Here is a 25,620-nt window from a genome sequence, read left to right on the forward strand (position 1 = left end):
TTCTGTAGCAGATGGCTCCACCAGTGTGTATATGTGTGTTTGAATGGGAAACTCTGAGGTGATTGTTGTTTTTCAGCTAACCCGTCTTTGACAGGTCATGTGTCACTACAGACAACCACTAAAACCGATGAGGCAAAGCAAGTGTGACACTATGCATCGCCTATTGTTGTTCCTGCCACTCAAAACTCCACCGAGGCATTTTTAAACAAATGTTTTGTTTCAGCTGCTGTATCTTGGTGCTTGTGTCCAAGTTTCTGTTTGATGTTGGCTGCTGGTTTGCTCCTGGATGTCTGTGTCAGTTATGCAGGCAGGAACAAATGTGGACTATTTGTCATTGTGCTTCTGTAGTTGTGATCAATACGGATGTGTTTGAAGCTCAATGATACACACGTGGATCACATTTGGTGGTGACCTATTTCCACTGGAACTGGGTAGTCTGTATATGGTGCCACTGATGTGTGCATTCTGCTCGGGCTACAAAAATGTCTAAAATGTAGTTTGTGCAGACTGGCTGCAGAATATCATACCTGCATAGTTTTGCTTCCAGAAGAAGTGACAGAACACACCACTTTCTGAAAAGTTAGTTTTCTGACTTTCTCTCAGATGTGCAGCTCGGCTCTTCTGGGTCATTGATAAAAATAAATGAATTTCATTTTCTAACACAGAACATGAGTCCTCTGGCTTTGCTTCCAGCCCCCGTAGCTCCTCCTCCCCGTTGAGTTTGAGTGGCAGAAGTTGTTTCCACTGACAGCACAACTGAAATAAACACATTAAGCCACGCTGAGCTCTCCTATCAAAGCAATCCCTCTGGAGTCAGAGTTGACGTGGGCTCTGTAAATATAGCTGGAACCGCTTTCGCTAACAGTGTTAAAGGTTCAGCCCTCTGTGTTCTCAGAGTCAAGCTGTTCAGTCTGCAGTTTAGGCATTTAGCTGACCACAAAGAAACCGTCTCTGAACCTAAAAGCATTGGCTCTTCAGTCACACTGAGCCTTACCTCAAGGCATTAGGGTGAGCTCAGCTCATCCAGTCATGTTTTTGTGTTTGTCCTGGTAGCTCAGAGGCTAAAGCAGGTAGCAGACAGTATAAATCACACTGACCACTTGAAGGTTGTATATACTCAGAAGAAAGTGTGACAGGTTTTAGGGGCTAATCAATGACCTAGGCTTGTCGTATTTGTGCAGGATGCGTATGCTAACATTTAACTTCCTTGGAGTGGTCACCGTTTGTCCTGTTCACTTCTACCCTCCTTCATACAACCAGTGTTTTCAGTGTCTTCACCTTTTTTATCTGAAAGATTTTAGCTGCTTTGGTTAGGGTCAGGGTTAGTACACATAAATGCTGTAGCTAATTAGCACATTTTGAGAGTTGGCAGGACAGTGTTTGACCTGGGTGTTATTTTAAACACTTGTAGCTTAAAAAAGCTATAAGAAAACTATTGTTAAGCTTATAAAGGCTGTATCTGCAAGTTAAATATACACACTATTTACTTTTATACATGCAGTACCTGTTTTAATTTGCATTTTAAAGATCCTGGATCATAAATACTGCATAAACAATAATCATTGTGACTTCTTTATTACTTTAAAGCAAGCTGAGAGCAGTCAAGAATACATAAGAGCAAGTTTTACAGATCAGTTTTGACTGAAACCGGGAGAGGTTTATAGTGCTTATGCTTTTACATGTAGACTTTAAAATGTTTTAAAGGAATTACAGGTGTGTAATCTGGATTATCCAGTACTTAAACCTTTTTTATTAAACCAATTTCATTTTATTTTTTCATGACGATGACCCCCCCCCCCCCCAGGTATTAATCACCATCTACTGGCTTGGTCGTTCTGCCAATGGTTGCATCTCCTACAGCGGGCCCACGCTGGACCTGAAGGAGTTTGAAGGCTTGCTGTCACAAATGCGAAAGGTTTGCAGAGTTAAAGAGTTCAACATCAACCCCAGCCACAGAATCAACAGTCAGCTGATATTGGTATACCATATTGTTCATTTCTTGGCTAAATGTCAAGCATGGATGGAAGGACACACACTCTCTTGACCACATCACAAGTGTGTTTAGAAGTTCTGCTGTCCTGAGATTTCTCAGAAATGATCTCAGAGCAACCATCCACCTCTGGTCTGCTCATGACCTGGACCTTGAGCTGTTTTACCCTTCTGTCCAAAAGGACAGAAGTCATAACCATGATGTCACCTTCATGTTATCTCTTCCATAATGCGATGTCCCGTTTGCTGTATAGAAAAGGGAGAATTACTGCCAGCTCAGTGGAATTCGTTTATCAGATGTTAACGTTTAAACTACATTTACATGCAAAAATAATTGCTGTGATAAAATGTGAATTACTAATCAAGCAGAGCTCATTGAGTTCCAGTGGCTGTTGTTTACCTCTAACGCCTGCTGGTTAAAGTGTACCAGGATGTAGGTGTTTCAGTATGTGTGGTAAAAACAGGCTTAAAATGATAACATTTTGTGGTTTTTAACTGTGTGGGAAATGCACTTATTATTCAGTCCTGAGATGTAAACAGAAAAGAGCCTCTGGGCTTCAGCAGCAGGAACTGCTGGGTTTGAAATGGTCAAACATTTACAGTGTTGACGTAAAAGTAGAAATTGATCAAAGTCACAGTAAAAACAAGCTTCATTCTAACTGAGAAAAACAAGAAGTGTTTTTTTCTTCTTTTCCTTTTGCCATTATTCAAATGTCGAAGCAAAGCTGATGTATGTCACAGCCAAAGGTGATTCCCACACAATGTGGGATCTTGAAAAAAATAACAAAGATCTCTGCAGGCTCTTAGAGTTGCATAACAGACGATACAAGGTTCAGGAAAAGGAAGTCATTTAGCACGCAGGAAAGGTCCTTCTCCACCTTCCATTAGTGACAAAGACATGTTTCAACTGTTGACAGGACAGGAGGAAAGGTCACAAATGTGAGGAGAGAGCAAAGAGAAAGGAAAGCTAATAGAAAAAGGTTGTTGGCTAAACAGCTGTGGGAGGACTCTGGAGTTGGTTATAGCTGTTTGACAGATGATTGGATTTAGATGTGTGTGTGTTTCCATCTTCTCAGGACGCAGAGGTGGCGGACAGCCCGACACGCAGCATCCGGGACAGCGGCTACGTCGACTGCTGGGAATCTGAGCGCAGCGACTCTCTTTCTCCACCACGCCACGGACGAGAGGATTCATTCGACAGCCTGGACTCCTTTGGTTCGCGCTCACAACAGACCCCGTCACCAGACATCCTGGTTGCCCGCGGCAGCAGCGATGGTAGGAAGTGCTCCATCCTAAACTCTTCATACCCCTTGAATCCTATTTGTGGAAGAAGTTGTCTTTGTTTCCGATGCGGGATCATTCAGTTTCTGCTTTATTGTTAAGGTGTATAGAAACTGTGTACAGATGGATGTCTCTGTATCTCCAGTGTGGTGCAGCCTGTTGTTGTCCTACAGGACACCGCCCAGTGTTGGTTTAAAGAGTGCTGCAAACACACAGCGCTCTCTTTGCTTGTTCTGAAGAAACTTGTGTTTATTGTTTAGCTTTAACTGGGCCCTTTATGTATTTAAATAGAGGAGAAGTTGGGTGCAGACGATGTTCAGGTCAAGTTACATTCACACCACAGATCAGCTTCCTTTCTCATAAGCTGATCATGTTTATTCTTCTGTTATTTCTTTCACAGGCATCATATTAGTTCCTGTTTGTGTCAATCTGAAGTGTCAGAAAAAGGCTCCAGGCCCCTTTAAAGCAGAGTTACATTTATTATTTTTAACTCATCGGACTGGTTTATGGTTGAAGTTACAGTGAAACTATTTATGACTGAAACGTTTTTTTTTCACACTTTTGTCTCGTATACATCAGTTCTTGGTGGTAAAATTTTAAGATAAACTTTGAAACGTATTTAAGGATAAATAGAATTCTATCATTACATCTGACCTAATTCAGCATGGTGGCATTGACCCTAAATGCTGGTAGGTTTTTAAATACAAGCTCACATAACAGCTTCGAGGTCTTTTTGTAGTGTGTGCTATGGTCCTGAAGAGTTTTACTTGTTTTTTATTCTGCCAAAGCTGACCATTTGCTGCTTCTGAAAGCCGGTGATTACTGTGCTGTTTGTTAATTTGACCCTTTAAAATTTAAAAGTGGCTTATAAAGGATTACAGCAGTCGTCACAGTGTAATTTTCACTGCTGAACTGCATGTGGAAAAATCCAAAGTGAGACTTTGCATCCTGTTTGTTTTTTGTTTTATTTTGAGAGAGAAAGGGAAACCAAAGTTTCCAAAGTCAAGGCTGTTACAGAATGATATATTGTTAAAGCTTTTGTAAAACGTGGGCATGTTCCTCAAATGAAAAGAAGAAAGATACAGCATATGCCTTTGCTTCAGTAAAAAAAAACTCTGAAAGTTGTAGTTATTGGTTTTTGAAAGCAGAAGAAAATATCCACTTGGGAAGTTTTGGTTTCCAAAACATCGTATATTTTTTCCCGCAGCGCTCCTCCGTGAGAGCGGGGAGGGGGCGGGGCATGACGCTTAACCTGGCGGGTGGCCAAGCCGCCAGGCTTATAAAGCGCTGGGGGAAACCCTGCTCCTTTTGCAGAAATAGCAGCCTCTAAACCAGAGGTGTCAAACTCATTTTAGCTCAGGGGCCACATTGATGGAAATCTAGTCTCAAGTGGGCCGGACCGGTAAATTAAAAACAACTTCAGATTGTTTTCTTTGTTTTAATACAATCAATATAAAACAAGGCTGGAGCCTGAGGACAGTGTATCCAAAATAGTACAAGTACAACACCTGAAGTGTACTTGAAATTTTGAAAAAAAAAAAAAATCAATAAATAAAAAAAAACATTCCTCAGTGATTCAAAGAGCTTACAGATCACATGGCTAGATCAGTTTCATGCAGCACTTAATGTATATTTGACTCATTTTACTTTACATCTTTTAGCTTTCACCAGCACATCAATATCAGAAGTCACATCCTGAGTGGCGGCCAACTTCAGGATGTGAAACTTGCTCACAAAGATAAGTTTATTTTAACTCTACATTGTAAAGTATGAAAATAAAGTTTTCACAACCAACTCGTGGGCCGGATTTAACCCACTTGCGGGCCGGATTCGGCCCGCGGGCCGCATGCTTGACACCCCTGCTCTAAACTCTTCCTATAGCTAGTGAGAGTCTGGATTCTGGTTGAAGGTATTTTGGACCATTCTTCTTTACAAAACATCTATAGTTTATTCAGGTCTTATGACTTATGAGCATGGATAGCTCTCTTTAACTCACACCACAGATTTTCTATACTATTCAGGTCTGGGGACTGAGATGGCCGTTCCAGAACGTTCTACTTTCTGGTTGTGCAGCACCAGGCTAAAGACCAAAGGTGACAGATCATTTGCTGCTGTGGCCCCAGACTCTGGAGCTCTCTCCCCCGAGCCTGAGATCAGTGGACTCAGTGGTCTCCTTTAAAAAGCAGCTGAAACTCACCTGTTCTTTAGAGTGACTTTCATCACCTCCCTCTACTTATTCTGTTCTTATTCCACCTTTCCCGGGATCCATTGGTTTCCCTCTTTCCAATTCATTTTCTCTCTCCCTTTCCTTACATATTTTTGTTGTTGTTTTTTTTTTATTTTAAACATATTTGTAATAATTGTTTAAATCTTTTTATACTTAATAATTTTTTTTGTTTCTTTTTGTTTTTGTGAAGAGCATCGTGAGTATTATTTTGAGAGGCACTATATAATAAGACTGCTTCTTCTTCTTCTCCTACTTGATCCTCTGCATGAAGGCCTTAGTAGATGTTGAGCTGATGTTGAGCACTTTTTTTAGCTAATTGGGCAGCAGTAGCTCAGGAGGTAGAGCGGGTTGTCCAGTAATCGGAAAGTTGCAGGTTCGATCCTGGCTCCGACCAGAGAATTCTGCTGTTGTGTCCATGGGCAAGACACTTAACCCACCTTGCCTGCTGGTGATGGTCGGAGGGATAGGTGTCGTCTGTGCTCGGCAGCCTCGCCTCTGTCAGTGCACCCCAGGGCAGCAGTAGCTACATTGTAGCTCAATGTGTGTGTGAATGGGTGAATGACTGATTGTGCTGTGAAGCACCTTGGGGGGTTGTAGAACCCTAAGACGGCGCTATACAAATACAGGTCATTTACCATCATGAGAGAGTTGTTTTGAGACCCCCACAATAATTAGTTCTAAAGGTTTGGGAATCAATAAAATTACAACAGTGCCCATATTTGTGCACCTGTCTAATTTTTGTTTAAACAATTATTGCACACTTTCTGTAAATTCTATAAACGTACTTTCACTTCTCAAACATCACTGCGTGTGTCTCCTATATGATATTTTTACCTGAAAATCTTTAGTGTAACAACCAACGATTTATACAAGAAAATCATGAAGATTAACAAGGCTGCTCAAACTTTCGCATCCCACTGTATGTACGTAGAATTTAAGCTATCAGCCCTCAGATCACTCCCTCGAGTACAAACAAATGAAGAGTTGAGCTGAGATGTTCGAGTCGCAAGAGATTTTGACTACACCCGCAACAAGAGCATCTATTTATTAAAATCCATACGAACGTGGCAGGTTTTCCTCCTGTGACCTTCAGACAAAGCCCGTTCTTCATTCTGCTCTGAAAATCTACTTCACCACGACAATAATTAGTGAACAGAGGGAGGATTTTAATTCAATCTCAGAGAGAAATTCAATACTGGCTGCACTCTTGTTTGGGCCAGGTTTGTAGATGGATAAAGATTTGATAAATGAAGGGAGCTTTTTGATTTTGGTTTTTCCAGTTTTACAGGGAGACACTCACTACAAGTTACATCTGTTTAAAAGAATCTGTAAAGAATGATTTTCAAGAATTTTGCAAAAGCTATTACTTCAGCGCAAGCCGTTTTTCCTGAAATATCGGTTGTTCATCTGATGGTCATGGTGTGGACCCAATTATCCCATACTATTCAATTCAGTTTATTTATATAGCATCAAATCATGACAAGTCTCAAGGCACTTCACATAGTAAACGGGTAAACTAGTAGTAGCACTTTCATTGTCAAAGAAAGTAAAATGTTATTATCCGGAGAGGGAGAAGGTTTAAGTGGTTAGCAGCAGTGTGCTAGACGATGGCCACCACCATGAGGCCACCACAGCTCAGCAGAACACCATTGGAGCTTCTTCTGAGGAGAAAAACACTTAAGAGAAAAAAAAATAAAGGCTAAAATAACAGATCAAAGTTTCTGATGATGTGTTCATAATACCCAGGTCATAATTTAAGTATTTCACAGTGCTCAGGTTCCCTTTATTTCACTCACACAAAAGATTGTGTAGCTGTTAGTTCTGACTAATAAAGGGAAAAGCTGAGTGTTTTACATTTATAGATATGGGAAACAGAGTGATTTAAAGCAGCTCTGGATAGGTTTCCCCTACTGGCTGAAAGCATAACTACAACTGTTGTAAACAACCCTTCTAAAGTTTCTGGCTCAACAATAACTGAAACTAGTCAGAAAGCAATTGCTTAAAATGTTAAAAACTCTTAATTGTTGCATGGTCTGGTTTAAAAAACACTTGCTGAACATTGCAATCATTTCCAACATGTTAGCAGCTTTGAACTAGACTGCACAGCCTTCCGTGGACTCTGTTAGGTGACCTCTGCGTCTCTAAAATCATGGTACAGTAGGGCACTGTCACATTAAAACTAAATATTTCCTCAATCCTCAGCATTGCCATGTGTACAGAGAGAACATCACCCATAAAAACATGTGTTGCTGCTTAAAGACAGATTACGGTGGACGAGGGAACATTCATGTTTCCAATTGATGGGTTAGGAGTCATAACTGAGTTAGAAGTGCAGATGCATCTAAGCCTTTTTTGGATCTCTATCAGTCTGTCCTCACAACCATATGAAACAATTAGTGATGGAAAAGGAGGTTTTTTTGCATGTTAAATGTGAAGTTTGTTTCCACCGGCAGATGTGGCGGCCTGCATGTGTGTCTGATCAAATCCAAGGAAAGATCTTATGGTTTGGATCTCTTTGAAAGTGTGGGTTTATTTCTGGGAAACAGACATTGGGTCATAGGTCATCGGCAGAGTGCATAAGTGCAGGAGTGGAGGACAGTAGCACAGATAGCTGAACATGCTGAAGTAGAATATCTGTGAGACATTGAGTTAAGCCTGGGTGTAGGTATCAGTTTCCTTCTGTTTTTCTGTTTTAAGTGGAGTATTTGCAAAATAATGAAAAAGACTGTGGATCTGATAGGTAAGCCAACAGTACATCCTAACAGAGCCTGACTTCCAATCCGCTGCTCCTTAGAGGATCACATTCGGACATTTTGCAGAGGAATTTACAGCAACAAGAAGGGAAAGGCCTGAAGCAGAGCACTACTGCAAACCCAGGTGTTAACAGTGATATTAAAAAGCCAGCAATGTGTTTACGCGCAGACAGAGTGGCGACTAAAATCTTCCTCACTTGAGGCTAAAATCTAGTTAGCACAAGTTGCACAATACAAATGTAGCAATGATTTATGATACCTGCTTTGTTTCTAAAGCACGACCCATCGGCCAGTCCCCAGCTTTGATTGATGCTCAGCTGCTGGAATGTGGTGCGTTTAATAACACCGTATGACTTCTCTGAAGCCTATAAGATCTAACAGCTGGCAAAGATTCTAGAGTTAGAAACATAAGTCTCAGGTGTCCGCCATGAGGCTCATCATTTCATAACATTTCTTAGAACTGAGTCCTTTTTTAGTTTAAATCTGGCTCCCTGATTTCCTCCCTCTGCTCCTCGTAACAGTGACTCAGCTAACTGTTTTTAAGTGAGAGGGGAAGTGGTGTGTTTTTGTTTTTATTGAGAAACCTATTAACGTTTATGTTTTATCTTATGTGCAGCAAGAAAAATAAAAACATCAACAACAAAAAAAAAAGGTCTACAAAGGAACGCCCCAGAATAAATATCCGGCTGATGGGGAGAACTCCTTATAAATCTAAATATTTGATGTGGTGACAGATTGTTCATTCATTTTATGTAAATGTTTGGTCTTCATAGATTTTGATCATGAAAAGCAGGTTGTGGAGTCTCTGCAGTGATGTAGAATCATTGCCTTGATATTTTCATCAGACACTGATCACTTAGGAAATCTCTATTTGGAATGAATGTATACGTCACTTTTAGTTCTCCACTTACAAATCAGATTTAACGGCTGCTGTGTGATCGTTAAACTCAGTGGGACATTTTTAAAAGTTATCTGCAGCAATCGATTACCTGCTCAGGAAAAAAAAAAGCTTTAAAATGTGTCCTTCTCTCCCTCTGAATGCTTTGTATATTCTTCTCAAAAGGTGAATATTATTAAAGAGCAAGTTCACCAAGCAACTTTTTTTTATTAATTTTTTTTACTTGTTGTTTGTCTTTGAAATATGATCAGTCACTCTGAGTTTCACATGCAGCCTGAAGGTGAAAATAGTCTTCTACCCCATCCCCTGCATTAACCACCAATAGAAAAATAGATAGGGAAACGCTCGGGTCAGTAAAAGCCCCATACGTCGCGCGCTCTGTCACGCAGCACTCCTCCGTAAGAGCGGGGGTGGGGGTGGGGGGGGGGGGGGGGGTTGCACATGTTCTGCACACGTTCTGCTGCTGTTTCTCACCAGTATCAGCTGATGAAGGGCTCTAGTTTTGTTGCGCCATTCATGTCAGTGGACACGGTAGGGTTGGGGAGGGGGGCGGGGCATGACGCTTAGCCTGGCGGGTGGCCAAGCAAAGCCTGGCGGGCCGCCAGGCTTGTAAAGCACTGTGGGAAACCCTGAGCTTGACTCTCCCACATTCCAGTTAGAAGTGACAAAGCTCCTCGGTTGAGAAGTGAAATGTCTTCAAGAAACCAAAGAAGTCCAGTTGCCTTCATTTGGATTAACGATTTTATACAAAAGGAGCAAATTACATTGTGATTGATTTTCATGAAATGCTGCCAAATCCCAACAAGGTTTCTCAGTTTTCTTACAGAGGCCATAGGGCCATTGCTCTCATATTGCCAGAGTTTTGAATATTACAAAATAAAAAAATAAAAAAGATTTTCCCTCAAAATATTTACAGAATGGCCGCAGATATCTTGTATCTGCTTGAACCCTTTACAGGTTAGTTTCTGTGAGATGGAACGTGTAGGAAATATGAACTTTTAGGGTGATTTTGACCTCTGAGCCTATTTGTAAGTAATTAATTTTTTTATATTGCACTCACCACAGAAAGAGAATTGCAAAGTGATTCACAGAGACCAACAACAAAAAAATTAAATCATTCAATTAAAATGCTTTAAAAGAATTACAAAAAATATTATAAAATTTATTAAAATCTGAAACAAAACACCTAGATTCCTCAAGTTTGACTTGATGGCAAGCCACAATGCATGAGCCAATTTGGTCAAAAATCTTAATGAGTAAAGCGGTTGGGAGATTATCAGCAGGGCACGAAGTTGGTTTCATGATTTTTTGAATGAGGCAAAAGTCCTGGAAATTTACAGGAGTAAAGAAGGACCATGATTGGGAAGAGGATGGTTGAATGTGAGAGTAGGAAGTGGATGGGGGTGAAAAACATGCCATGATATTTCTACTTTTATTCTCAAACAATGCTTGAAAGTTGTTAAAGTCAGACCTTGAGAATACAGGCATAAGAGGGGCGTGTTGTGAAACAATCTGGTTTATGGTGTTAAACAATAACTTTAGTTTCAGGAAATCAGCTAAGCAAAGTAGGTGGCCCTGGAATGTGTTGCCATCTCATCCAGATGTTAAAAGTTCTTTAAAATGCACTAAATGGAGACAAAAACAGAAACTCACATTCTGAGTGTAACAAAACGGTCTTGTTTAAAGAAACGGGTTAATTGAACTCAAAATATATGATTTGAATGGCATTCTCACCAATGTGTTTACAAATTTGAAGAATCCTGAACTAAGAAACCAATTCAGTGCGATTCCAACAGAAAATTCACATTTCCTATCAAATTTGTCTCCATTAGTTGCAACCCAGTTAGAAATGGTGCTAAGAGCTAAGCAGATTCTGAAAAAAAGCCTCTTATTCTTGCTCGTGACCTGTCTGCCTACAGAGCTTCTCTGCATTCCTCCTGAAAACTTATCAAATCATGGATTTGGTCAACTGGTCATTCAACGCGATTGACAAGATGTTTTTAATAATGAGAACGGAGCAGGGGGCTCCTACATCTCCAGATGGAACGCACCCAGTGAGGTATATATTGGATTCCAGGAAGGAGTGGACTATTATATTCCTCTCCCAGCTGTCCGCGGAGAACGTCGAAGACGTAAGGAGTTTTGGACTGATAATAACTGGATTTCTTCTGTTTGGAGTGTGAGGATTTCTGGTTTGGAAAATTGTGAATTCAGGGGCGATTAGAGTGCAATCCATATAACCTATAGCTCAAACTGGGGCGTTACTCGAGGTGAATCGCAAGCTAGAGGTTCTAGCTGCAATCTTGGTGTTAGCGTGCAAGATGGATGTGATCTTGGAGAGCGTCACTGCACGGTACGGGCAAGATTAAACCCAAAAATTGGATTAACTGAGAGACTGGAATGATCAGTTAAAAACAAAGGCAGAGAGAGCCTGACCCAAACAATTCTTATCTGAATCTGGCGCCCTGGTAGCCTTGAGCTGCGAGAGGAAGAACCCTCCACGAAGTAATGCAGACAGATGTTGTAAAATCCCGACCTACCCCATGCCTTCAGATTGGTGGTCTAAGCCTGGTGAGATCTACAACTGAAGGAGTCTATGTGCTCTTCACTTCTTTGATCTCCCTCCTACCTGTGTTTCAACTGGGATGAGCGCACAAGGCTGCTGCTCTCCCTGGGGGAAAACAGGTCCAACGGAAGAGTGTCTTCAGTCAGAGGCTTCTTCAGTTTCGCTGCAACACTGACCGCTACTGGAGATCCTCCCTGCCAACAGCCATTGTAATATACAACAACTCTTTGATGACTTGATTACTATTATTCTGAGCTACTACAGCAATCAATTTCCCTCTGGGATTAATAAAGTATTTTTGAATTGAATTGAATTGAAGAGCTTTTGGGTTTACCATGAATAGACATACTGCTATGGGAGAGAGGCTCTATTCAGGTAAATCTTTATGATATGAGACCTTCTTGAGGCCGCCTTTTGGATGAAAGACTAAATGTCTTCAAGAAACAAGAGAAGAAGTATTGTTATGTCCTCCATGACTGGGAAGCTACTCCAGCAAACTTTGCTCCATGCAAATATGTTTAAAATATGTTTTTAGTAACAAGTCTGTACAACAAAATGTTTCATTCTCATCTCCGTTTCTCACTTTAGGTCGCGGCAGTGACTCGGAGTCCGACGGCCCTTTTTACAGGAGGATGCCAGACCTCCATAAAGATGACATGTTGGCTCGGCGGACATCGGTCACTGAGCTGCGAACCGCCATGCCCTTCAACCAGTACCTGCCAAACAAGAGCAACCAAACGGGATATGTGCCAACGCCGCTACGCAAAAAGAGAAATGACAAGGAGGAGGGGGGACGCAAGAGCTGGAGTACTGCAACCTCACCTGTAGGGGGCGACAGGCCTTGTAGGTAAGTGGCACTGTTTGTTTTCAGGTCTAGTTCTTAATTCCTATGTTATTACCCAGAGACCAATGTTGTACTGACTTAATAGTATCTCTTTATTCCGCACAGCTACAAAGAAAATGCAATTAAAACAATGACTTTCCAAAAAGAAAGCTGAAATTCTAACCATTCAGATTAAATAAATGTGGGGATTAAAACCCTGAGCAATGTGGGAGACGGATTAGAAAACAGATCCCTGTTCTTGTGTGTTTATTAGTGTTGGGATTATGTTGTGTAGCAGCAGAAGGTGTCACTCGTCATAGAGCATTTTTCTGGAATGAAACCTTTCAGCTGCTGATTATTTTTCTCTGACGAGTATTGTGCAGTTGGGAGTGGCTGATGGAGACCAGATGTGTGTTTACGTTGGCTCTCAGTGAAGCAGAAGTTTGAACTGTGCTGAATAGTCAAAATTTTAGCAGCTTGGGACAGAAAGGATTACTGGCAGATATTTGTCTGAACTCTGGGTTCAGAAATATCATCATGTGTTCCAAATGGTTAGGGTTAGGCCATCTGATGGACTCCTTAGTGGATCTGGTACTTTTTACTGCTGTTGTATTTTTATTTTTGTTGCATTGACAGACAGCAGTAGGCGATTACAAATGTTTTATTAGAAACCAAATTTCTGCTGCCAATATGTCTCACACCCATGTTGACATTTCTGAAAAGAACAGCGAGCGCTTCTGCACACACTGGGAGATGTGTGAAGTTTGTTGTCTCTTGAGTCGCCCATTGTTTGCAGCTTGAATGGGATTTCCCGTTTAGTCGCCGCGTGTCATCAAATATTTCTATTAATCATTTGTTGTTTTTCATCATCCACATGCTGCCTTTCATCTCTGTGTCGTTTATCATTAGTGTTTGAATTTTTGTCTTGTGATCATCCCGTCATTCTGCTCCTAATTTTCCACCAATATGTTTGTTTTTTCTCTTCTGTGTGACATGATCGAATATCAAGATCCATCAGTCCAAACGCAGTCCCTACCTTAGTCCTCCCACTCGTGGAGTCCCTTAGTCCCTCCCTAGTTGAACCTTGTGCACAGATTCAGGAGAGAGAGAGTGAACAAGAGGAGCAGGAAGAGGAGCAGAGTGCATCAGAGCCTTACATTAGGATCCCTGCAATGGGCCTAAGAAGGAGCAGTGAGCCTCTGCCCTGTAACCTCCCCCAGACCTTCACTGAGTCCCCCAGGGAGACCATAACTCACACGACGGTCACCTCTGAGCAAAGGTCAAACTTTTTACTGCAATTCACCTTTCTAGTCCAGTTTCTAAATTCTACCTTCTCCTAATAGGCCAGATAGTTGGATTGTCACATGATAATTTTAATCAGATGTACATTTTTATCTTAACTGTGTGCTTCGTTTTCAGTGAGCTTTCTGAAAATAAATTAGGTGGATTCTGCATCATGCTAAGATGAATAAACTGCACTGAGTACCTAAACACCAGGAGTTGCCTTTATGGTGTGTGTAGACACCTAAAGTGCAAGTAAGTTTTAGAGGCCGTGTTTAAGTTACAATTTTACAAGAAAACAAACTAGATTAAAGCTATCATATTTCCAAAAATGTGCAGTTTTCCTTGATTTTCGTCAGGTGTGCAGGTTCTTATTTCAGCTCAACTGAAGTTTGGTTAAAGGATCAGTTCCTTCATTAAATAAAGTCTAGTTTTGATCAATCTGTTCAAGATGTTTCTGCTTTCACCATTAATGATCTTTATTTGTGTCGCTCAAAAGGTAAAACTAACAGTGTAATAGAAGATTGTTTATATCATGACATTTATTTGCTAGAAAGTTATTCCAGCTGTTACAGCTGGTGATTCAGTTGAAATGTTTTATTATTTGGCACAGTTGTTATCAAATCAGATTTTCCACTGATGTTAATTTTTATTCAGGAACAGAAAGATCATTTTCTAAATCTACTTAAAGCCATATCAAATACACATGGCCTTTTGTTTACTCAACTGGACAAAGTTTGAACCCATCATCCAACTCTGAGGCACAGATTAGTTATGAATATAAAGTGGCAAGCTGAGCATGATCAGCTGTCAAACTACAATGCCATTTTTTATTTTTTTATTTTTTTATTTTACAACTCTACAGTACATCACATTATTTCTTTTATGGAATGATAATTTTAAGGCCCTTATGTTATTTCATAAGCCAGACTTATCCGGTGGTATTTCCTTTCAAAACTGGTGTTTCATTCACAATCCTTTTGGTTTGTTATTGCCAGTCAGACACACACACACACACACACACACGCACACACACGCACACGCACACGCACACACACACACCATGGCCTTGCTACTTGGGTATACTTGTCAGCATTTTAGGATTGTGTGTGTTCCAAAAAAGCAAGGACAGCTGAGGGATGTTTTTCCAGAACGTTGATAACAACTGCTTTATGTGGATGCACTTAAAGTTGTGGTTCACTTGTTTCATATATTTGCAGTGGCCTCCGATAGGAATATATGCGTTGGAAGTCATACTCAAGGGGGTGTGGGGCTCAGATGCTCCTGTTTCAGCACAGACAATTCAGTCGGAGTAGAAAGTAGCTAAAGGATTTGGAGTGTTATTTCCTGACATTTGGACATCTCTCCTCTGATTGGCTAACAGCAATGCGACTCTTCCACTGAAGCTGTTTGTTTTGCAATGTAGATGTTTTATCTCTACAAATAGCACAAGCCTGGAGGAGTTATGCTGTGTGGTGGAGTCGCTAATGCTAAACGTTAGATTGTACTTGCCGAGACTTTTTCTGCTAGCCTGGCAAGCCAGACTAAATAAATATATTATTTAGTCTGGCCTTGCTCCATTGACGTTGTCGGTACAGGATCTGCTCGGGTGCAAGATCGGCTCGGGGTCCGTCGACTGCCGATGACGTCTAAGTAGTTGATTGGCTGAACATGAACCTTACGGAATTACGTAATCACGTTACGTTGTTATCACGTTACGTTGGTCCAGGCAAATCTTTCTATTGGAAAGATGGACAACTTTTACAAAGAAATCCATCATTACCTCTTTGAAAATACACTTTTAGCATAGAGCTGCATGTATATTAGGGCTGAACGATTAACTGCATGTGCAATTAAATTGCAATGTGACAAAAGGAGATTTTTTAATCTCAAAGGCTTCAATTTGGCAGCGAGTGGTTAGCGCAATGCTAATATACATGGAAAAACCCATAGGAATGCTAATGCTAAAATCGCCGATTACATTATTACAAATTATGAATTAGAAACGTGCCAAATGATTACATTTGGAGTCTTATAGAAAGTAAAAATACCATCAATCAGATAAGTACAGACAGGTATTTTAGTAAAGCCAGGAGATTTTCTAATCTCAAAGGCTGCAATTTGGCAGCGAGTGGTTAGCGCAATGCTAATATACATGGAAAAACCCATAGGAATGCTAATGCTAATATCGCCGATTACATTATTGCAAATTATGAATTACAAACGTGCCAAATGATTACATTTGGAGTCTAATAGAAAGTAAAAATACCATCAATCAAATAAGTACCTGCAGGTTTTTTAGTAAAGCCAGAAAACTTTCAACTCCAGAGTTTTGGCTAGCAGCTACAGTCTATGACAAGACGTCAAAAACTCTAAACACAAAATACTTAAATAAACGGGACACACTTCTTTCCTGCAAATACAATTTCACAGGTGTTGCTAATACCTATGATTCTTCAAGGGATGTGCTCAAAGAGGAGTTCAACATTATGAATAAAATATAGTGTTTTATTTTACAAATACCATTATAAACACAAACTTACGTCTTAAGAAACATTATTTTAATAACGAAAGTGCGAAATTCTTTCCAACAGTATAGATGTGTAGTGTATTTTGTCCGAGTCGGTTTGCCGTACTTTGACGTCATCGGCAGTCGAAGGACCCCGAGCCGATCTTGCACCCGAGCAGATCTTGTACCGACACCGGCTCTCGGTTGTGGGGCGGGTTCTACCGTTGTGTTTCAAATGATCTCCGCATTCCACTGGACAATGAATGTGACATACTCTTGTTTCACTCTGTTGCATCATCCCACCCACCAGGCATATAGAGTGCCCTAATTGGCCCACAAAGCAGATAAAGCTCTGTGATTTGTTCACAAAGCAGATAGAGCACTATGATTGGTCCACCATTATGGACCAATCACACCTCTTTATGAGTTTGAAATCCCCCTAGAGAGCTGTGATTGGCCAGCCAGAATGCTGTTAGGGGCTGCAGAGGTTCCAGTGGAGCGTTCCTAGACCAAACTTTGCAAAGCAAGAATTTGGTCTAGTTCACTAGGCTATTTTTCTGCTGCGTCCTCGACACAAAACCATCAAAAGTCTTCCCTGTCATGAGTCAAGATGGGTGAGCCCATGAATGTTAAGTGACAGTGTGACGTAGATCTCTCAAGATTTTTTTATCCTTGTATTTCACCCTCTATTTCTATCAGAAGCTAATGCAGGGAATGGGTGTAGGGGACTACTATTTTCATGTTCAGCCTGCATGAAAAATCCAGACTGATCAATTAATCATATTAAACTCAGAGTGACTGGGTATTATCAGAAATAATCACATTTTATTTTTTCAGTGAACCACACCTTTAATGTGTTTTGAGAACAATCCTGAATTTATTTAGACTTCTAGCATATCCAAGAGCTTTTAATATTGTTGAAACATGTGTTTATGTGGTGTCAGCACATAGATCCAAGTTAGTTTTTTTGGTCAGATTTGAAAACAAAGTAATAGGAATGCCATCTTGCCACATTGTGGTGTTTGTTAGGCAGCACTTTATATAATGTGCATAAATAGCTAAAAACAGGAAAAAAATGATTCAATAGAAATGCAGCTGCGTAAATAAACACATTTCATGTATTAGAAAGTCATACAACTTTTTCTGTTTCTCTGAGAAAGAACGTGAACATGTGACCCACCCTCAGGATGTGAGGAAATGAGGCCCTCTTCCGTCCCTGACCCTGAACAGATTGGGACTGAAGTCTGATCCTCTCACTGCCAGCACCTGGCCAGCTGCTCGCTCCCTGCTGAGCATTCTGGGAGTTAGCACTGCAATAATAATCCTCCCACAAAGTGACTGTTTATCACAGGGTGACAAAACATTATAGTGTTGAAGTGAATTTTGGTGTGACTCTATGACACCAGGCTGCTGTGAAGAGATCTGAAAGTATGCAACATTTCATTTGATTTATGTCCTCCAAAGGCTCCACATTCAGGCGTTGCCAGAGAATTGTTGTCTGATTATATAGGAAGACATCAGGCAGCAACAAGGTTTAGTTTTCTTTGCTCTCTGCAGTACTCCGACTCGCTCAAGCTCAGAGGAACTCATCCCATGCTTGACGGCTCTAACGCTGAAGACTAGCAGCACAGCTGGGAAACATCTGACTGCAACAGACCAGAAGGTTACATCAGCCACAGGTTCAGATGGGGATGATAGACCAGCCTGTCTAACTCTGACCTCACCCAAATACACTCAGAGTCCATCTGACTTCCTTCCTGTGCCCACTGCCATGGCAACCACTTCATCAGAATCAACTGGTGCAGGCCGACGGGATGGAAAGGATCTGAGTGAAAGAGAAGACCCACAGGAAGAGAAACCTTGTTTGGGCTGCAGTTTTCCAGCAACGTGAGCTCAGCCCTGCAACCTACTCATAGTTAGCCAAAATATCTTTGAGCTGGAAAGTCTTGATTTGCATTTAGAGCCAGAGAGCTTCTTTAGTGATCCCTGAGTACTTTCTATCAGCATGGACATTGACCTGAGCGTGCTCTGCTTCCGCTCAGATGACGTGTACATTTCTGCAAACTGCATGATCTTCTAAACATGAACGTAGACTGCAAGGGCTGCATAAAACCACTAAATGCATGAAAGCTCGATGCTCTGGACGGATTATGTTCCCTGTGTTCTGCTAACTTAAAAAAAACACATTTAAGGGTGCTTCCTTTTGTTTCCCATCAGGTGACACAAGGGCATAATTCTAGGCCACAGTCATCAACTCTGTAGACAGCAGGGTGATGTATTTTAGAGTTATTGAATGTACATTTTTTTAATGGATATCAAACTGAATCCAAACATAAAACACTTAAGTGGTGGCTTCAGTGTATATTCCTGTTTGATTATCGTGCAACCAAAAGGAAATAGCCCATGCACATTTTCTGTAAAAAGCTGCATCCTCACCGCCGCTGCAAAAGACAGTCGATCTGCTCTAAATTTCCGGGAGGATTCTCTTAATTTAGTCATTGTTTTATCTCTTGTGGGACTCGACCACAGGCTCTCACACCCCGTCCAACATTAGAGGCTGCACTGCAAAAATAAACTGTGTGAAAACCTTTTGTGGTGGTAGCCAAACCTCTAAGTGGTCTCGGACAGAGAAGGGAGCCACATCTTTGATGCTGAACTGATGAAAGATGCATGTGCTTTTATAAAGAAAATGGACATTTTATTATTGGCTTCTTTTTTTTAAAAAGATTGTTGCCAAATGCACCTTTTTGTATGCTGGTTGTGTTTTGGTTTGATGCGCTGCAGTGAGCTCTGCTCTGGCTGTGTTTTGACTAAGACTGCCCCCTTGTGTCTGATTTGGGGGATCTCATTGATCACCCAAAAATCCAGATTCACTTTATTTGAAATTTGAAATTTATTTATTTAAAGGATAATCCCTTGAGATGCAACATCTGGTTTTCAAGGGGGTCCTTAAACGTCCTTTAAGAATGATAAATCACACAAAATCAACCTGTTTTCTTTAACGAACACACTGTGAGTACAATGCTATATTTTAATCTTAATCTAACAAAATTAATACATTTCCAATTAGCATGAGATTATCTGTTTGTCCCCTCAAAATGTTGCATTCATTTGTCTTTGTGTGTGTTCTCCATGGTTTTCTCTCTCTTGTTTTGTATTTTCAGCCACACAGGTAGTGTGTCAGATGGCCCGCAGTAAGTTATCCCATTAACACAGAATAGATCAGAGTAATTTGGAGTCAATTTTGCAGTTTCAAAATCTGAAATAGTCCAATAATATTTGATTTATTCATTCATTTATTGTTATTATTTATTTATTTTTTGCTGGTGAAACAAATTTGCTAATAGTTTTCTCCTCTTTCATGGATTAAAAAAAAATGCTGATTTTTTTCCGTGAGTTTCCAGGTGCATTTGTAAAACAGTTAAACGCCATCAGTTGTTTCTTTTACCACATAAAAAATATGAAATAATAATTTTTCAGTTGCCTCTGTTTTTGTGTCAATCTCGAGCAAATGTTACTAATTTGTTTTAAAGAGATGACATCAGCAGAATCAGCAGAGTTATTCTCATTAATATGTTTTATTGTTTAGATGAAAGCAGCGTAATCATTTTAGTATGGCTGCACTTTGCGCCCTGCCATGTAATTTATTGAAACAATTAGTTCTGTTGTTTTTACAGACGGTTTCTCTAACCAAGCTTAAAGTATAAGTCCTCAAAGTCGACTCTTCCTCCAAATCTAATTATTTCCAGTAGTCATTTTTCTTTTAGGCTTAGCCTCTCTTATCATGCTCTCAGTAATGATAGCAATTTATCTTTTTATTTCTTCTTTCATGAAAACATAATGTGGGGAAGACAGCACAGCCTGCCGGTGCGTAGATGTATGAGGTTTAAAATTAGTTGTGTTCATTCTCTTTAATTGCACACTATAAATAGACTGGTTTAATAGCTGCAATAAACCAGCAGCAGTTTATGGAGTAAAACCTTCACAAGTGTGGACTGTTTTTCAGCGATGCCTCCCAGAGTCGGTGGTGGTTGTGGGAAGAACGTATTTAGCTTCTGCTCGTCTCTCTGCCAGCTGCATGCGGGGAAACACAAAATCAACATTTCTTTTTTTTAACTAATTCACAAGAACATAGGGTTTGTTGCTTTGTGAGTTCGCACCAATTCAGCTACTGCGACGCTCCTTTATTTTTTACTAATGAGCTTCACAATTGACATCAGAAGGTTAAAGCTATTGTTGTTTTCTAATATTGATTAGTGTGTCGACTACATTTGCTCATTTACCTAATTAAATGTGTTGTTCAGTGTTTTTCATCATGCGTATTCTTCGTCTCCATTCCTTCTATCTGCAGGAGTTTGAGTATGATCGACATGCGTGATGAAGAAGAGGTCATCCTGCATCCACATAGTCAGGTTCGTCATGAGCTGATGCACAACCATTACAACAAACTGAAGGAAGAGGAGAACCACTGGCAGGACGTAAGTGTCTACCAACTTTCTCAACTTATCAGTGAAGCAGCTGGGATTTAATGGGTATATTTATTCTAAGGTTGACTACTGAATCAATGTTTTTAGATCACAGCAGTTCTGCAGGTTTCACAGCTGCTGAGCCAAGCCTTGCCTGTAATATTTTGAGTGCGCTTGTGTGTTTGGGCTGTTAGGACCTTGCGCGATGGAAAAGTCGGAGGAGGAGTATTTCTCAGGATCTGATTAAAAAAGAGGAGGAGAGAAAAACGATGGAGCGCCTGCTGTCAGGAGACAGCTGTATCTCTCAGAGGAGAAGAAGCATCAAAACCTACAGAGAGATCGTGGAGGAGAAGTAGGTGACATCCACGAAACAAATGAGAACAAAGTTAACTGGTTTTCTGTGGCAAGGTCTTCCTGGAGTTTGACTACATTGCCTAAGGGGTGGGTGGCTTGTTTTCTTGCTAGATAAGCAAGATGGTGGATGTGGTGGACAACATTGGGTTCCACCCACTCGGATCCACTATGGGTAATAAATAAATCTAATAATAACATAATGACTCTGACTCTCTCAGGTTACTTGTTTAGGAGTCTGTTACTCTGGCTGCTGTTGGCTGTAACCCACACCTTACAACTTCTTCACTTATCCACAGAACAGTTCATAACACTACTGTCGCTGATCAGAACCTGAAAACAACCTTTCTGCCTGCTAAACTCCCCTTCAAAATGAAACATCCATCCATCCATTTTCATCCGCTTATCCGGAGTCGGGTCGCGGGGGCAGTAGCCTAAGGCGAGAGGCCCAGACTTCCCTCTCCCCAGCCACTTGGGCCAGCTCCTCCGGGGGAATCCCAAGGCGTTCCCTGGCCAGGTGAGAGACATAGTCCCTCCACCGTGTCCTGGGTCTACCTTTAGGCCTCCTCCTGGTTGGACGTGCCCGGAAAACCTCACCAGGGAGGCATCCAGGAGGCATCCTGACCAGATGCCCGAGCCACCTCAACTGGCTCCTCTCGATGTGGAGGAGCAGCGAATCTACTCCGAGCCCCTCCCGAATGATCAAGCTTCTCACCCATAACATCAGTTTCAGACATGTCCTGCCGGCAGGAGGCCACCGGGTCGACCCAGGACACGTTGGAGAGGTTACATCTACAATCTGGTCTGGGAACGCCTTGGGGTCCTGCCGGCTGGTGGAGGTGGCTGGGGAGAGGACTGTCTGGAGCTCCCTAGTTGGGATGCTGCCCCCGTGACCTGGACCCGGATAAGCGGAGGAAAATGACGACAACGACGTTTAAACTTGAAAATTGTCCCCGAAGTAGCTGCTGGCTTCTGATCCACTGTCCTTTTGAAAATACTGCGGTGTATTCTGGGTAATTTTTGGCCAAGGCTAGACTACAAGACACCTCCCGTGTATCCTGGTTCAGCTAGCTAAACGGCTAACAAACAGAGAACACACACCTCGGTAGAACATGATCATTGGAACACGTCCTGGCAGCTCCCGATGACGTATCTCCTAGGCAACCGGGGCGGGGCCAAGACATCAAGGCAAGGTTCCTTGGCATTGAGAAACACCTGGAGAATTTTGTGGTAAGCAGCAGTGTGCTAACCGATGGCCCCCTCTATGAGGCTACCACAGCTCAGCAGAAAACTCTTGATGATCAGTGATCAGAAGCAAAAGACCTGACTAAAGCATCCCTAGATTTAGCACAAATAACCTCATCAACATGTTCATGATGGACCTTAGGACAATTATAACAGGAAAACAGTTATATTACCCTTTAAGAGATTAAAGCTTTTTTCCAGAGTATTTCTCTTATCCGATGGCACCATCTAGTAGCTGACAAACCTGTAGAGGGGTAATTGTTGTATGTATTTGGGTGCTTTTAGAGCTTAATATACTACTCTACACTTTGACCAATGTGATGTGAATTTCCATATAAATATGGGAATCCAGTCTGATTGGTCTTTAATGTTTAACCAGAAGATTTAGAATTCTTTGTTTATTCAGGGATTACAGAACACTTCGTATGGATTCAAGAAGAGAGTCAGATTTATAAAAAGTAAGAATTTATTTTCCAAACAATTAAAACATGACAAGTTACAGTGGGGCAAAAAAGTATTTAGTCAGCCACCGATTGTGCAAGTTCTCCCACTTAAAATGATGACAGAGGTCAGTAATTTACATCATAGGTACACTTCAACTGTCAGAGACAGAATGTGAAAAAAATCCATGAATTTAAATGGCAGGATCCGGCAGATTAAAGGCCACAAATGTAGACTCCTGTCTCCATATGACCAGATACTGAAGGGGTCAAACTGTACATGAAAAACTGACCATCTCTGGACATTACAAGCATATCACACTCTTTCCATTTTTTTAAGATGGCAGCTTCACATTTCTGTTTATAAATGTCCTTCTGTAGTCGACCAATAGGGCTAAAACACGTTGTTTTACGAGTATTATTCTCATGCGCTTATTATTCTTATTATGTTGTGTTCTCATATATTTATATTTTAGAGACTTTCTCATCCGTGAAAAGTTCATCAACTGCATCAGCCGAGGTAGTCCTTAAATTTGAACTAGCTAAGCGGTGGTCTAACGCTATTGGTTAGTTCTGGTTGGCACTCAGTTTCCTATTGCATGGAGCTCTGCGGGGTAGGGGGCGTGCTTAGCAAAAAACAAAAAAAAAGGCGTATTGCTTACATTATATCCCAGTACATGATAAGATAATCACTTTTACGGATTTCTGACAAGTCATACATAATTTCTGAAAGCGGAAAACTCCGGAAAGATACTTAAGCCAAGAATCTTCATGCTTGTTTGAAAAGGTTTTAGGCTTTCTGTCAGGTAAAGATTAAAAGACAATGCAAGAATCCAAAGAGATAAACTTTTATCAGTAATTGATGCATTAATTTATTTAAATGGTTTTTGTTTTTTTAACAAGGGAGCGGCGTGAGGAGGAGCTGCGACAGGCATACAAAAGAGCCAGAAATCCAGAGGAGGCGTCAGCCATCCTCCAGCGTTATGCCCAACGTTTCTCCATCAGCGAGTCGATCCTGGAACGTCTACAGCTACCAAAGCTCCTCGACCGCAGCATATCTGCTGACCCTTTCTTCCCCATATCCTTGACACCCTCCCCCACAACTCCAGACCCATTTGACATGGACTTCGACGGGTCTTTGAAGTATCTGCGCCAGCAGTCGGCCCCAACTCCAAAGTTTACATCCTTGTTGGAGGCGCAGATAGAAGAGTTTCCTAAAGACTCCTCCTCACAGCAGCGGCCTCAGATCCGCTCTCGCTCCTCTGATCCGCCGTCCACACGAGCTCTGTCCCCCACACCTGTGGCTTTGTTGACACCCAAGCCTTACTTCCAGCCCCGTCCCTCTCCTGCTGACAGCCGGAACAACAAGGTGAGATTCTCTTAGTAATGAGACATTTAAAAATATCCCAATGTTTAGGATTTGAGAAAGTAGTTTGCACTAAATAAGTAAATCCTTTCAACGAATCGTTCTTCTCAGATAGATCAAAGGTTTAGATTTGTTTAGCGTAACAGTGTGGGAGGCCTTTCCCACTTTTCCCTGTGGTTACTTCAGAGCCGGCTGCTCATCTGGTGGGGAAATCTCCCTGCTGCTCTCTTGGCATTTACAATAGAACACCAGAGTACTGCCTTGGTGCTGAGCAGCTGGTGCATCGGAAAACACTCGACTTCTCCTCCCTAAGGAAGCATGTAATGTTTCAATTTAGCCCATAGGACCCTCGACAGGATTCATTTCCTATTCTTCTGCAAAATCAAATGAGTATAATGAAACTGAGATCTTATGGATGGATGTGGAGTGAAGGGTGGGCAGGTGATTAACAGACGTACTACAGGACAGCGCTTTTCTGGAATTCCCTGTAAGAAGTCCAGGTTTGAATGAAGCCCTCTGTTCCCTATTGACTTAAGATGTTGACAAGTAGGAGCCTCTCAATGTGAAGTGGGCTCCCAGCGGACAAAGATAGCCCACACAGGCTGTCAGGAGCAGGATGAGAAGGTGCAGGCAGAGGGGGGCATTTACCCAGCTCTACCAGAGTGTCGCAAGCCAGCTGGGTAGGATGAGAAATGAGGACAAAGGAACACTTTTAGGGATGGTTTGAGGTTTAATTAGGGAAAACCGGTTCTGATTTCAGTCTGGTTTGCCTGATTGCTACTCACAAATAATAAGCATGCTGTAGTTGAAGCATTCTAACCCAGGTGGATGGTTCACTCAGAGTAAACGATGACATCAAATCTGACATTGTTTCTGTAAAGCCTGAGAGCCATGAAGAGGAATCACCTCCCCGTTTCCAGGCGTCTCCTTCCAGATCCAGAAACCGCCCCGAAGGCACGCTCTCGTCAGAGGACTCACCTGTTCAGCATCCACACACCGGCCAAAAAAAGACTGATGGCACTCAAATTAGCGTAAAGGCAGCATCTCAAGATGTCCAGGAGGAGAAAGTCACTGAGCACTTAACACCACCCAGCCGGCCCACTTCTCTTACAACGGTCAGACATTTTCTATCATTTACCATCAAACTTTTAGGTCAACTATTTAATTATAGCCTGGCAAACCATCCTGTATACATACATATAATTTGACCATGACCCATAGGCAGAGCCAAGTCATGGAATCTGAGGTGATCTTTCAAACTGTCTCAACACGCAATTGGACAGCATCAGGACCAGTCAGAGCATCATGAACAACATGACGTATTTTATTGCCATGGAAATCAGTCAGCAGAGCAGTCCGCCACACAATAACTAAGAAGAAGCAAATACATATATTTTTTTTAAATAAATTACTTAGATACCTCTA

At 41.4% G+C, this 25,620-nt stretch overlaps 1 protein-coding gene across 18 annotated transcripts in view; it reads left to right on the forward strand.

Annotated features, from left to right (window-relative positions):
- The window catches only part of LOC107380209 (LIM and calponin homology domains-containing protein 1), a 112,439-nt gene that overhangs the window by 67,856 nt on the left and 18,963 nt on the right, over positions 1 to 25,620 (forward strand). For 17 of the 18 annotated variants that reach the window (XM_054739349.2, XM_070550128.1, XM_070550137.1 and 14 more), the window contains 7 exons: positions 1,805 to 1,915; positions 3,066 to 3,264; positions 12,303 to 12,561; positions 20,679 to 20,805; positions 20,988 to 21,145; positions 23,733 to 24,198; positions 25,077 to 25,310. In XM_054739349.2, coding sequence (XP_054595324.1) covers positions 1,805 to 1,915; positions 3,066 to 3,264; positions 12,303 to 12,561; positions 20,679 to 20,805; positions 20,988 to 21,145; positions 23,733 to 24,198; positions 25,077 to 25,310 — 1,554 coding nt within the window. The remainder of the gene's footprint in view (positions 1 to 1,804; positions 1,916 to 3,065; positions 3,265 to 12,302; positions 12,562 to 20,678; positions 20,806 to 20,987; positions 21,146 to 23,732; positions 24,199 to 25,076; positions 25,311 to 25,620) is intronic. The other variant, XM_070550135.1, reaches the window with a different exon arrangement.

Source organism: Nothobranchius furzeri, chromosome 1, assembly GCF_043380555.1.
Source record: "Nothobranchius furzeri strain GRZ-AD chromosome 1, NfurGRZ-RIMD1, whole genome shotgun sequence".
Lineage (NCBI taxonomy): Eukaryota > Metazoa > Chordata > Actinopteri > Cyprinodontiformes > Nothobranchiidae > Nothobranchius > Nothobranchius furzeri.